Raw genomic sequence first — 14,133 nt, forward strand, 5'->3', positions numbered from 1 at the left:
AACCAAATAACCTAGCGACTTTCCTTTCTTCTAAGTCTGTAATCTCCTTTATGCTTCTCTTTCAATATGAAAAGTCAATGGACAGTAAATTTTTAGCAGAAAAAAAAGTAACATTGTCCAATATGGGAAAATATAAATTTACACCAACTACCTGAAAATTTTGCTTTTAAATGGGCAACATAAACAAAAATAATTTAAAATAAAAAACAACATTCTTTTTTTGAAAAGCACTATATATGTTATAGACTAACCAGCAAAATTTTATACTAAATATTGTAAATGTCTCCTAAATTCTGATAAATTTTAATTTCTAAAAGTTGTCAGTCATTAAATATATTTTTCTAAAGGAATACTCCAATATTTTGCATTTCAGATATTTTTAATAGTTTTATTTGGCAAAGAGAATCCTAAGAATTTTTTAAAAAACATTTCCAGAGGGAAGACCTTTTACCATAAAATAAATTTGTGTGATTTGGGAGGACAAATCTCAAATGTATTTTTTTGACATATGTGCCAATCTTACAATTAATACAAAAAAGATAAAGTTAGTTGAAATATCTTAAAAATGTAAAAACCAGTCCAGGCAACATAACTATACAATCTTGATGTAAAAGTACTTATATCAAATTCTGCCCAAAATATTTATGCAATATAGTAAATTTAATTCCTCAAGTCACCCTTCACTGCCGGCTGGCTTTTCCATTTTCTGTTGTCTCCATTCTGAAAAACAGAAGGGGGAAAATAAATAGGTAAAATAAAACATTAACCATCCATATATTTTTTTCTCCTTACATACCTTTCATATGAAATTAAACTCTTATATATTCATCAAGCAGAATATTAGCACCTTAGGAAAGAACAAAGGTTAGGGTTCCTCTAGTTGGTCTCACGGCCTCATTTTGCAGAATAGTGAAAATTGAGGCCCAGAGAGATTAAGTGACCTTCCCAGTTTCCTTTCAAAGGCCACTTTTTTCACTATACTTCAGCAAACAAAATTAAAAAAAAAATACTTCTGATATTTAGTAAAAGATGTATTTCTTTTTTCACTAAAGAGGTTCCTTTGCCACACATTATGGAAAAGTTCTTCTAAAAAGGAGATTAAAATGATCAAACCTGAGATTTATTCAATTGAAACAAATATTCCTAATATTGCATTACTTAATCAAAAAATACTTTCCTCTATTATTTTAAAGAGTCAGTGTTACAGATTGTTTTCTCTATGATTTTTTTCCCTTTATGATGTTTATTGAGCAATGAAAGAAATGCTCTAAGAAGTAAAAACTTTCAGAGTTACAGTCAATATACTAGTAATCATGCCTTTTACAAGTACTAAGAATCAAAGATGTTAATTTTTTTCTCTTTATAGGTAATATGTATTGGTTCATAATATTACTAACAAAAATTGCTGAACATAACAAACAAGCAGTATTCATTATATTTTAACTTAAAAGGCAATTAACAAAACTAATTTCTACAATAAATAATACTAACCCATTTTCTTCTTTAAGATGTTGATATAACTCAGCTCTATTATTAACAGAATTCAAACGTCCAGCAAATTCCTGATGTTTTCTGGAATTGGCAGTATTGATCCTATTACTCCACAAGGTTAATAAAGACACTGGTCCTGGTGTTATATTGGAAAGAAGAGGGAAAGGTAGAATAGTTCATTACTTTGAAATTTATAAATTTTTAAAATTTACCTTTAATTCTATTGTTTTATACAATTAAAGCAATATCATCTTCACCTTATTAAAAAATGTATGTGTTTAGGGGGTCCCAAGATCACCTACTAGTTTGGTGATTTGCTGGAAGGTCTCAAATGACTAAACATAAAGTTAAAGCCACAGCTAAGAATCATTAGAGCAACATAGTAAGGATACATAGCAGATCAGAAGGCAAAGATGAGAGGAATCTATCTGCAGGCTTTCTCTGCTCTCTCCCTCCAGTGAGGGTTCACACAAAGTGCCTACTCACACCAGTAGCAAAAATGCAGTCACGTGTGTACAATACTATTGCCAGAAAAGCCCATTTGGGACTTAGAGTCGAAGGTTTTTATTGGCTGCTGCTCACAAAGTCATTCTCTGCCAAACTACAACTACCAAAATTCCAGATCCCAGAAGGAAAGCAGGTGTTCAATTCACATGAAAGACAAAATAAGTTCATCATTTAGGGAATGTTTTAAAAGCCAAGCCTTTCCACTACCCCAAATCCTCTATAATAAAAGCCTAATATGCCAAGTGTCCGTTCGTCAGGTCAACCAATCAAAGCATAATATGATAATGATATGCTAAGGCTGCTCAACTGCTCGCTATGATGCGCACTGACCACCAGGGGGCAGACGCTCAATGCAGGAGCTGCCCCTGGTGGTCAGTGCACTCCCACAGCAGGAGCACCACTCAGCTGACAGATGGGCACCAGATGCAGGGCTCATGGCTGGCCGCGGCAGCCTGGAGACCGCAGTGGAGCGGCACCAAGCCTACCGAGCGGCAGTGGCGGCAGGCGCAGCGGGGCCAGGATGAGCAGGAGCGGCAGGCAGCATTGGACTGCCAGTTTTAGCCCAAACCCCATAGGCTATGCCGAGGGACCCCACCGGTGCACAAGGGCCTCTAGTATTAAGTAACACTGTACAAAACAGAACTAAGCTTTTTACAAACATAGCTACCACAGTTCTACCTTACCTTTCGATTTTTCTACTGGTGGAGTTTCATCCATCTCAATAAGGGGCTTTTTGTTTGGAGGTTCTGGGGAATCAGGAGAATCTTTTATAATTTCAGCTTCAGCCAATTCTTCTTTTCCACGTTCTAAGATGCCTTTTAATCTTTTAGAGGGACAAATAATAAAATTTAAAGTTTAAATATTTAGAAATCAAAATGGTTCAATAATTAAACTAGACTTTGCATATCAGTCTTAATAAAAGCTGCTCTTACAAAGTAAACCTAGAAGCTAAATGCCAATCTAAAATCAGGTAAGAGAACTTAATGAATTAAACACAAGTATTCCCTTTTCTTCATCATAACAGTGTAATAATTCACTAATGTAGTTTGCTGCAAAATATGAAAAAAATGGAGAAAAATTTAAGAAGCTAATATTAAAAAGAGAAGTGATATTTGGAAGAAATATCACAATTTAATATTTAAAGATATTGGCCAAATAGTACTTCTAAATTATAAAGAGTAATTTACTATTATTTGTTCCCTAATTTATGTACTGTGGATATGCATTTACATTCCACAAGTTAGAAACTTGATTCCAAGCTTATTTTGAATTTCCCAAAGGAACAAAAACACTTTCAATATATATAGACATACACTTGAATAACAGGGGTCTCTGAATGAGAACACTCTCTCCCCACTCTTCTTTTTCCACCCTCCTCTTCTTAAAGCGAGCCAATTCTGTTTCAGAAGCTTGGTGGCTCTAAGGAAGAAGTGAATTTCTAAGGTCAAGAGAATAAAAATGTTCTACATTCTACTTATTTTTGGATGAAATAATATAATTTCTAGAATTAACTTCAAAATATTCCATGTGGGAGTTGGACAGTGGTGGTGGTGAGGGGAGTGGATGTGAAATGTGCCATGAATTGATAATTGTTCAAAGTAGATGATGGATAAATGTGTATTCCACAGTAGAATAAATGTTTGAAGTTTTTCATAATAAATTCTGATTTGTTTTTAAGGGACATACCATATTGCCATTATAATATTTACCTGGTTCTTTGCCTGATTTCTGGCAAGAAGTTAGAAGACAAAGCCAGTTAATATGTTATGCTACTTTTATTTACAAATCACAAACTAAGGAAAAAGATGTACTATTGAGGAAGGTTTTCAGAATTAGGACTATGCTCTTTCACTGTGCTATCAAGGGCATCTTTGCCTATTTTTGTAACAGCATCTTCCACATTTTGTTGTCATCACTGACTTACTTGCCTATCTCTAGCGCAACAATGTATGTTCTTCCAAGGCAGGAATCTTATGCTAAATGCGTGGCATATCACAGGTATTCAATAATATTTACTGACAAAGAAATAAAACTATGTCTTTGATATTCATAAAATATAAATAATATAAATACTGACACCAAAATGTCCTAAATTATAATTTTCAGAAGTTAATTAGGATAAAAATTAAACACTATCTTTGCCCCTAATAGTAAAATAAAATCATTAAGTCTAAGATCTTTTTGATTTTAAGAATGACAAAATCTTAGTTATAAATGAAATATACATTAAATGAACTTCTATTAAATGAGGGTTGATCTATATGCAGAATGTGATATGCCAAAAGGCACCATGGTGCTAATATTAATATCAACAATGACCTCTCTGAATCTTGCCAAGACTTCTCCTGTTCATAATCTTTTACTGCTTTCTCTGACTTGTCCTCTTTGTCCTCCCTCTTTCTTCCTCGTTTCTTTCGTTCTTCTTCTTCTGGGGGTTTGCTCCTACAGGCCATCAGACATTCCAATACCCTTTGATGTTTCTCCGAGTTATTGATATGGGCTCTCACAAGGGTTTCTAATTCATTCCACATGATACGGTATTGTTCATCTCTGAAGTAAAGATTTAAAATAACAATCTTAGAAATACTCTTTAAATAATATTAAAGTGTCACTTTCTACTAGTAAAGTAAAAGGAAATCATTAAACATAGACTTATTTTCTCTTCCTAAACATAAGGGTAGAATTTTCAGTTATAATGTATCCAATTCTGCTATTCTATAGCATTTCATCTCAATTATATGTGTATATACACACCCGCAAACATAATTTACATATAGAATAAGTTAACTTAAAATATACTATATATCAAGTCAATATGATATATAAAGAAAAAAATTACCTTTTAGGGCCTTTTCCTCTTGTACCAACTGTGGAAATAGGTAGAGGATCATTTTTTCTTTCCATATCAACTAAGTTGTATATTGTTTTTTGACAGTTTAACACATCTTCTTCTGTCAAAGATTCTTTCACAATAACACTGGCTAATGGAACTACCTGTCACATTTAAAAAAACAAAAAAAATCTATCTTGAAAAACAAATATCAAAGCATGTAGGCAGAACTTCCATTGATTTTAAACATCACTGTGGTGAGATCATATATAACTTTCACTTCAATTTTCTGTTACTATTTAACTGTAGCAAACTCAGATATTTTATTCTTTGCTTCAGAAATGGTCTCTGAAAAGAATATATAAATAATCTAGAAGAAAAGTTGAAACTATTTAACACTTACCGCTTGCATGTTAAAAATGGTGGTTTGTGAAATAATCATAGGCCAGTAACGGGTGTGTTTTTCTAACTGATCTTTTGCTCGTTCCAAAGGGATCTCAAGACTTCCATCGATTTTATATCTGGGGTCTAGAAAAGGAGTTAATCTGTTTTCCCTCATAAATTCACCAAAATCCTAATGATAACCAAATAAGATAAAATTAGAAACTATTTTCTAATGTTTCAGTATGGATTACATGTAACACTGTTTCCCTGATGTCTTCTGTCCTGTGATATGCAACAAAGCATTTTCTCCAACTCCCCCTACCACCCACTTACTTTTCTTCACTTCTATAATTTAACTCTTTTGGATCATATACAGAAAAAAGAATTAGTGAATCACATTCTTTGAATGATGGAATTATAAGTAATTTATAGTCTTTCTTTTAAAGATATCTATATCTCTAAATTTTCTACAATAAATATTTATTAGTTTTCTCCTTATTAAAAAATCTTAAATAATAAAGAAAAGCCTAATCAAAAACAATTACTTACAGCATATAACACTTTGGTTTACAAAGTATGCATTCATACACATCAATCACATTTAATTTTCATAACCACCTCAAAAAGAAGACAGCAATAAAGTACCGAATATAATAAATTAGGGGAGGGGGAGTGAAAAATTAAAATCAGAACAATGGAATTTCTACCAAAAATAGAAACACATTTTTTTGTAGGCACCTTTAAGTAACACAAAGATTTAGTTTTATTTCAAATTAGCAGGAATCTAACTATTGAAATGTTTTGTTTGACATTTAAGTTACTAGAAATTAAGTTCCACTTAAAATATTAGCTCAAATCAATTTCTATTCTTTTCTATAATTCCAATATGTCAATGCTATTCAGATACTTCTAAGTATACAATGAATACATAAAGAAGACTACATATTGATAAATAGCTCTTTCAAGCAAGTACTGCTAATTAAAATAATCAACTTCCCAAACTCCTTTTTGTCCCAGATCTTAGCATATAATAGGCATTCAATAACTACTTGCTGAATGAGAATACACTCAAATCATAAAATTTATAGATATTAGAGTCTTACTGTGATCCGGTAGTCTGTAACTCTTCCTCCACATCCTTCACTAATTGAAGGCGGATCTTCTAGAATGGATCGAGAACTACTAAGGACGTGCAAAAATATCTCTCCTCCATGGCTACTAAGCATATGACTGATGACTTTGGAACCTGACTTTCGTGGTTGTTCCAATAAAACAGAACGACCTGTCAAAAGTAATGAAATTCAAATGGGCTCTTATTTTTCCCCTTAAGGTTTATGTCTAGATTTTTTCATTTTATTTATTAACCTCCTATTTTAACCAGCACTGCTAATTCAGTTTTTCTGTGTTTCAAGTCCAAAAAGTCTGAATTCTAGCCTTAGCTTTCTCTTGGTCACTCCAAGCTTACATAGTTATACAGGTGATTTTCCAACATAAATATAGTGGTCTCTAGTATAATGTTTGGTTATATTCTTCATTCAATTACAAGTTCATATAAAATTTTTCTCTTGGACATTAAGAAGAAAAGTAAGACAAGTGTTGGATAACCCTCAAGTTGTCAAAGCTATAAAACATTTGGAGGAGAAAACGAAGTCTAAATTCACTTCCACAATACCTACTTATCAGCATTATTATTGTAACTATTTTCTATTTCACATGACCAAATGTTATTTAATCTAGACTTTACATAGTCTGATAATCAAATTGTGCTTAATATAACTATGAAATTAATCTTATGATAAAGGCTGGCCAACTCGTCTTATCAGTGATTCAAAAACCAAGTTGATCATAAGAGTCTATTAAGAGAAGCTATTAGAGTTTAGATTTAGTAAATGAAATCCAATAATTTGGTTTTCTAAAGAAATTTTTCAGGCCCTGGTTGGGTAGCACAGTTAGTTAGAGTATTGTTCTGATACGCCAAGGTTGCGGGTTTGATCCTCGGTCAGGGAACATACAGCAATCAACCAATGAATGCATAAATGAGTGGAACAACAAATCGATGTCTCTCTCTTTCTCTCCATTCCTCTCTCTCTAAAATCAATAAATAAATATTTTAAAAATAAATGTTTTCACACAAGGAAACCAGAGATTTAAGGCCATGGGTTTAAGAGTAATATAGTAAAATATTTAAAATGTTTATGATAAAGGTATAGTGTTTAAAGAGAAATAAGTCCATAAATACTGTATAATTTAAAATTCAATAGGCCAAGATAAATGGTCTGGACTATACTATCTTAAAAACAAAACAAAACATGCAGACTTTAATGGTCAAATTTTTAAACTAAAAATACCAAAAAAAATATATTAAATGAAACTTACTTGGATACAACAGTCTGAAAGACATAAAGTCATCTTAATTTTAAACATTAGTAAACTAGTTAAGGGTACTATAATTATATAACTTTAAAGCAGTTCTGGGAAATAAAATGGTTAAACAATTTGAAAAAATGGCTTTTCCAGAGTTCATGATTTCACTTGTAATAATCTCAGTCAAAACAATTAAATGATGAAAGTTACCATTTAGAAGAAAATTAGTAAGGCAGGAAGAAGGTCTACTATTTACATCTACAGGTGAAATTCGATAAGCGCCAGTGCAATAGTGTAATTCTGAAATAGAAGAAAATACTGATTTGAAAGAATATAAAGGAATATTTCCACAAAAGAGAAAAAAAAAACCACTTGTTTCTTAAAGCCATAAAACAATGAAAAACAAAAACTCCAAAAAAAGCAAATTAATGAGCCCTTTATAACATTTTAAGAAATTTTTAAAATACCTACCAATGTTATTGGTCCTTGGTGTGCACCATTTTAATGTTATTGTTTCTTTAAACGAGCCTTCTCTACTGCTACCACCTAAGTGGGTATCACCTTTAAAAATAAATCAGAGAAACAATAACATTACATTAAGACCACAAACTACAAATTGTTTACCCAAGATTTCTGAAAGAGTAAATTTTATAAAATACCTCTGGGAGAACCTTTTTTATGAGGTCTCCTAGAAAAATACCAAATAGAGTTTGGATATTAGCTATGATTAAAATAAATATTTGATTTCCCTCCAAATTTCTCATTAATTTAATCATCCCAATCACTGCACTGAAAGCCAATAGCAAAACTTTTTGAAATTTCAAGACTCTACAATTGCTCCCTTCTGTCACCATCCTATATAATAAAGAGGTAATATGAAAATTGACTCTCATGCCCTCGCATCACAAGATGGCCACCCCCATGTTGTCACAAGATGGCCGCCCCCACGTCGTCACAAGATGGCTGGCAGGGGAGGGCAGTTGGGGGAGAACAGGCCTGCAGGGGAAGGCAGTTGGGGGGATCAGGCCTGCAGGAGAGGGCAGCTGGAGGTGACTGGGCTGACAGGGGAGCGGTTAGGTGTCAATCAGGCCGTCAGGGGAGCAGTTAGGGGACTATCAGGCTGGCAGATAGGCGAGTGGTTATGAGCCAGCGGTCCCGGATTGTGAGAGGGATCGGGCCTAAACCAGCAGTCGGACATCCCCCGAGGGGTCCCAGATTGGAGAGGGTGCAGGCTGGGCTGAGGGACACCCCCCCCCCGCCAGTGCACAAATTTCATGCACCGGGCCTCTAGTCTATATATATATAAAAGCCAAGTGACCAGAATGCTGGAACAACCAGAACCACCAAACGACCGGTTGCTATAATGTGCACTGCGGCAGCCAAGCTGCCTGATCAGAGCCCTGATCGGCGCCCCCAACCACCTGCAGCCCCTCCCCCAGCCACCCCCGCACCAGACTGCACCCCCAACCCAATCGGGGGCATGGCTGGCCAACCTTCCATGTCCCCTCCCCGTCACCGGCCCGGCCCTATCGGCCCCCCTCGGGGTAGGCCGGCTGGACCCCACCCGTGCATGAATTCGTGAACTGGGCCTCTAGTTCTATATAACAAAAGGCTAATATTCAAATAGACCGAACAGAGGAAAAACCGGTCGCTATGACATGTATTGACTAGCAGGAGGCAGACGCTCAATGCAGGAGCTGCCCCTGGTGGTCAGTGCACTCCCACAGGGGAAGCGCTGCTCAGCCAGAAGCCGGGCTCATGGCTGGCGAGCGCAGCGGCCGTGGTGGGAGCCTCTCTCACCTCTGTGGCAGCGCTAAGGATGTCCGACTGACAGCTTAGGCCCGCTCCTCATAGAGCTGTCAGTCAGACATCCCACAAGGGCTCCCGGACTACAAGAGGGTGCAGGCTGGGCTGAGGGACCCCCAGAGTGCACGAATTTCATGCACTGGGCCTCTAGTTAAATAAAATAAGTACTTGAAAAAAGCTTCAGCAATCTAAAATGCACTAGTTATACTGAATCCTAATGAATTTATAAGAAGAAACATAAAATAAGAAACTCAGAAAGTTACAAATATGTAACATTTAACAGTAAGCATTTTTTGCCAATGCAGTCTACAGTAAACAGATATAAATAAAACTAGAGGCCTGATGCACAAAATTCGTGCAAGAGTAGTCCTTCCTTACCCCAGGTGCCGGCACCAGCTTCCCTCTGGCACCCGGGACCCAGGTTTCCCTCCCAGACCCTGCTTCATCCGAAAGGTCGTCCAGTCTAATTAGCATATTATGCTTTTATTATTATAGACTAGTGGCCCGGTGCATGAAATTCATACACGGAGCAGGATTCCCTCAGCCCAGCCTGCACCCTCTCCAATCGGGAACCCCTTGGGGGATGTCTGACTGCCGGTTTAGGCCCGATCCCACTACCGGCAGTTGGACATCCCTCTCGCAATCTGGGACCGCTGGCTCCTAACCACTCACTGCCTGCCTGCCTAATCACCCCTAACTGCCTATTCTTACCTGCCTGATTCCCCCTAACCCCTCTGCCTGCCTGCCTGATCGCCCCTAATTGCCTCTGCCTGCATGCCTGATCGCCCCTAAATGCCCTCCCCTGCCAGCCTGATCTCGCCCCTAACTGCCTCTGCCTGCCTAATCACCCCTACTGCCCTCCCCTGCCGGCCTGATATCGCCCCCAACTGCCTCTGCCTGCCTGATAACCCCCAACTACCCTCCCCTGCCAGCCTGGTTGCCCCCAAATGCCCTCCCCTGCTGGCCTGATTGCCCCCAACTGCCCTTCCCTGCCGGCCTGATCTCGCCTCCAACTGCCCTCCCCTGCCGGCCTGATCTCGCCCCCAACGGCCCTCCCCTGTTGGCCTGATCTCCCCCCAACTGCTCTCCCCTGCCAGCCTGATCACCCCCAACTGCCCTCCCCTGCCGACCTGAACTCACCCCAACTGTCCTCCCCTGCAGGTCTGATCTTGCCCCCAACTGCCCTCCTCTGCCGGCCAATTTGGTTCTGATTGGTCGGTTTCTATGCCAGTCAGCATCAAAAGCTCCGCCTCCTAGGCAGCCACTGGCTTCTCACAGTTGACCCAGATTTGGTTCTGATTGGTCAGTTTCTATACCAGTCAGTGTCAAAAGCTCCACCTCCTAGGAAGCCATTGGCTCCTCACACTTCACCCAGATTTGGTTCTGATTGGTTGGTTTCTATGCTAGTCAGTGTCTCTGGGCCTATCAACGGGGCCTGATCAGAAAGGCAGGGCTGATCAGCAACCCCGGTAGAGACCTGGAAAGAAATGGAGGTGCAGCTGCTGGCCAAGCCCTGAGAGAAAGAGAGAGGCAAGTGCTGATCAACAGCTGCCACACAGGCTACGGATCAGACCCTGCTTCTCTCTTCAGGCCTCTCTCTGGGCCTGATTCACAGCCCCCTCAGCAGTCAGTGTTGGGTCACTGTGCCTGCAGCTGCAGCAGTCAGTGCTGAGTCACCACAGCAACCCAGCTCTGACTGGAGGACTGACTTCTGGTTGGTTGAGCCTCCGGTTGTGACGGACCCAGCGTTTTTATATATTAGGATAATAATGAATAAATGCAAACCATAAAATTGACAAAGCTCTGAAGGAGATATATTCAGTGCTTTGAGGGACTTTCCAGAGAGATTTGACCTCTGTTGAGACAACAGGGAAGGCTTCTTTGGTAAGTAAAAACTAATTTCAGTTCTAAAAGGGTGAAGTGAAAATAACTAAAGAAATGAAGGAAAGAGTATTCAGGCAAGGAAAACAGCAAATACCCAAATACAGTGACAGATGAGAGCATGAAGAGTTCCAGGTCCTTTTAAGACATTTAAAATTCTGTTTTTATCTTAAGGGCAACAGAAAAGCATTAGAGGGTTTTAATATAAGGAGAATATGTCCTGAGTATCACTGTGAAAGATATTCTAGTTAGCAGGTCCAGTAGCTAGACACACCATTAAGGAGGCTATTATAGGATACTAGGTAAGAAAATATTAGGCTGGGCTATTAATAGGGAGATGTAATAGTAGTGGAGATGCAGATGTAAATGTATGAGAGATACTTTGGTAGATAAAATCAAGTAAATGTGATCATATGTGAATATAAAGAACCGGGTGAAGACAAAACAGCCATCTACAAGCCAATGAGAGAGGCTTCAGAAGAAATGAACTGCATAGTCACCTTGATCTTGCATTTCTAGCCTCCAGAACAGAAAATAAAATTTGTTGTTTGAGCCAAAAGAAAAAAGAGAGAATGTGGTGATAGATTAGATATGAAAAATGACAGAGAGATGTCTTAAAGATGACTCTGATGTTTCTGCCTTATATAACTGAATAGCCAATAGGGTCATTCACTGAAAGTGGGAAAATTAGAAAACCAGTTCAGAGGGCAAAGTTCGTAAGTTGTTTTGGGGTATATTGAGTAATAGGTGCCTAAGAGACATATTTTAATACACCTAACTTACTGAGCATCATAGCTTAGCCTAGCCTACATGTGCTCAGAATGCAATATCCAAAAAATGCTGGCAACACGGTACACTGTACAATATCTGTTGTTTAACCTCGAGATCAAGAGGCCAACTGGGAGGTGCAACTTGCTGCCGCTGCCCAACATCACAAGAGTTTCATACTACACATCTCGAGGCCAGAAGATCAAAGTTCAAAGTGAATGAGTATGACTTTCTCACCATAAAGTTAGATTACATAAAAATCCTAAGTCAAACCATTGTAAGTTGTGGACCCTCTGTATAGACCTGAAGCTTAGAGAAGATATCAGGGCTAAAGTATAGGCCTACTCATCAAAATCCAGCTCTAATGTCACTTCCTCTGTAAAGTTTGCCCAACTCAGAAATATAATTACATGCAACCCCTGTGTTCCCACAGAACTGTGTCCCTATTGCTACTATAGCATTTACTTATGTTGTCCATGTCAATCAACAACTATTTTAGAGGAAAAGGTTGGGATACAAAGAATATTTTTATCATTTTTCTAAGTTTCAAAAATAAACATATTAAAAATTGATATTACCTCATAGGTTCTTAGTAATTTCCATATATTGTATTTTCAAAAACAAGTTATTTACATTCCTTTGTTAAACATGAATATATCCATTTACCTTAATAGTTTTTCACCTGTTAGAAATTCTTGTTTAGAAATGGGTGGAATATTATAGTTCATCTAATCTAGCTTTATTTATTTACTTATTTTTTTGTTAATCCTCACACATGGATATTTTTCTACTGACTTTTAGAGAGAGTGAAAGGGAGGAGAGAAAGAGAGAGAAAAAAAACACACTTTGATGTGAGAGAGACACATCAATTGGTTGCCACCAGCACACGCCCTGACCAGAGGCAGGGATTGAGCCTGCAACTGAGGTACATGCCCTTGACCGGAATCAAACCTGGAACCCTTCAGGCCTCAGGCCAACGCTCTATTCACTAAGCTAAACTGGCTAGGGCTAACATCCTATGTAATAAAAGGGTAATACGCAAATTGACCCTAATGGCAGAATGACCAGGAACGATCGGTCACTATGACACGCACTGACCACCAGGGGGAAAATACTCAATGCAGGAGCTGCCCCCTGGTGGTCAGTGCGCTTCCACAGGGGGAGCATTGCTCAGCCAGAAGCTGGCTCATGGCTGGCCAGTGCAGCGATGGTGGTGAGAGCCTCTCCTGCCTCCGCGGCAGCGCTAGGGATGTCCAACTAACGGCTTAGGTCTGCTCCCTGCAGGCCTAAGCCATTAGTCGGACATCCCCCAAGGGCTCCTGGGCTGCCAGAGGGATATCTGACTGCCAGCTTAGGCCTGATCCCCCGGGGAGCGGGCCTAAGCCATCAGTCGGAAATCCCCCAAGGGGTCCCATACTGTGAGAGGGTGCAGGCCGGGCTGAGGAACCCCCCTCCCCCGCCCAAGTGCACGAATTTTCGTGCACCAGGCCTCTAGTCTATAATAATAAAAGCATAATATGCTAATTAGACCGGACAGCCGAACGACCTTCTGGATGTCATTCCGGATGTCCTTCCGGATGAAGCCGCCACAGCAGGAGCCGAGGCAGAGGTGGTTAGGGGGGAACAGGCAGGCAGGCGAGCAGTTAGGGGTGATCAGGCAGGCAGGCAGAGTGGTTAGGGTCAATCAGGCAGGCAGGCAAGCAGTTAGGGGCGATCAGGCAGGCAGGCAGAGTGGTTAGGGGTGATCCAGCAGGCAGGTGAGCAATTAGGAGCCAGTGGTCCCAGATTGTGAGAGGGATGTCCGATGGGATCGGGCCTAACCCGGCAGTCAGACATCCCCCGAGGGGTCCCAGATTATGAGAAGGTGCAGGCTGGGCTGAGGGGCCCCTGCCCCCACCGTGCATGAATTTCATGCACCGGGCCTCCAGTCTTTAATATAGTACATAAACTGAAGTGTAGAAACACATAGGATTTGCTAGCTCTTGGCAAAGCTTTGGCTAAAACTGTTATCTCCTAACTCCAGAGTCCTAAACCATGCTGATACAGCTGCAGAAATCACAGTTTTGGAGAAAAAAACCTACTAAGTCAAATACCTTTTAGAG

At 39.1% G+C, this 14,133-nt stretch overlaps 1 protein-coding gene across 3 annotated transcripts in view; it reads right to left on the bottom strand.

Moving 5' to 3' along the window:
- INTS13 (integrator complex subunit 13) overlaps nt 1–14,133 on the bottom strand; it is a 27,383-nt gene continuing 13,250 nt past the window's right edge. For 2 of the 3 annotated variants that reach the window (XM_079774456.1, XM_079774458.1), the window contains exons 9-17: nt 8,048–8,137; nt 7,787–7,876; nt 6,316–6,494; nt 5,232–5,402; nt 4,838–4,992; nt 4,318–4,548; nt 2,682–2,821; nt 1,492–1,627; nt 1–720 (exon numbers count right to left, since the gene is read on the bottom strand). In XM_079774456.1, the coding sequence (XP_079630582.1) occupies nt 681–720; nt 1,492–1,627; nt 2,682–2,821; nt 4,318–4,548; nt 4,838–4,992; nt 5,232–5,402; nt 6,316–6,494; nt 7,787–7,876; nt 8,048–8,137 (1,232 nt within the window). In that variant the 3' untranslated portion in view covers nt 1–680. The remainder of the gene's footprint in view (nt 721–1,491; nt 1,628–2,681; nt 2,822–4,317; nt 4,549–4,837; nt 4,993–5,231; nt 5,403–6,315; nt 6,495–7,786; nt 7,877–8,047; nt 8,138–14,133) is intronic. The other variant, XM_079774457.1, reaches the window with a different exon arrangement.

Source organism: Cnephaeus nilssonii (genome assembly GCF_951640355.1).
Source record: "Cnephaeus nilssonii genome assembly, chromosome: 6".
In the NCBI taxonomy this organism is placed as follows: Eukaryota; Metazoa; Chordata; class Mammalia; order Chiroptera; family Vespertilionidae; genus Cnephaeus; species Cnephaeus nilssonii.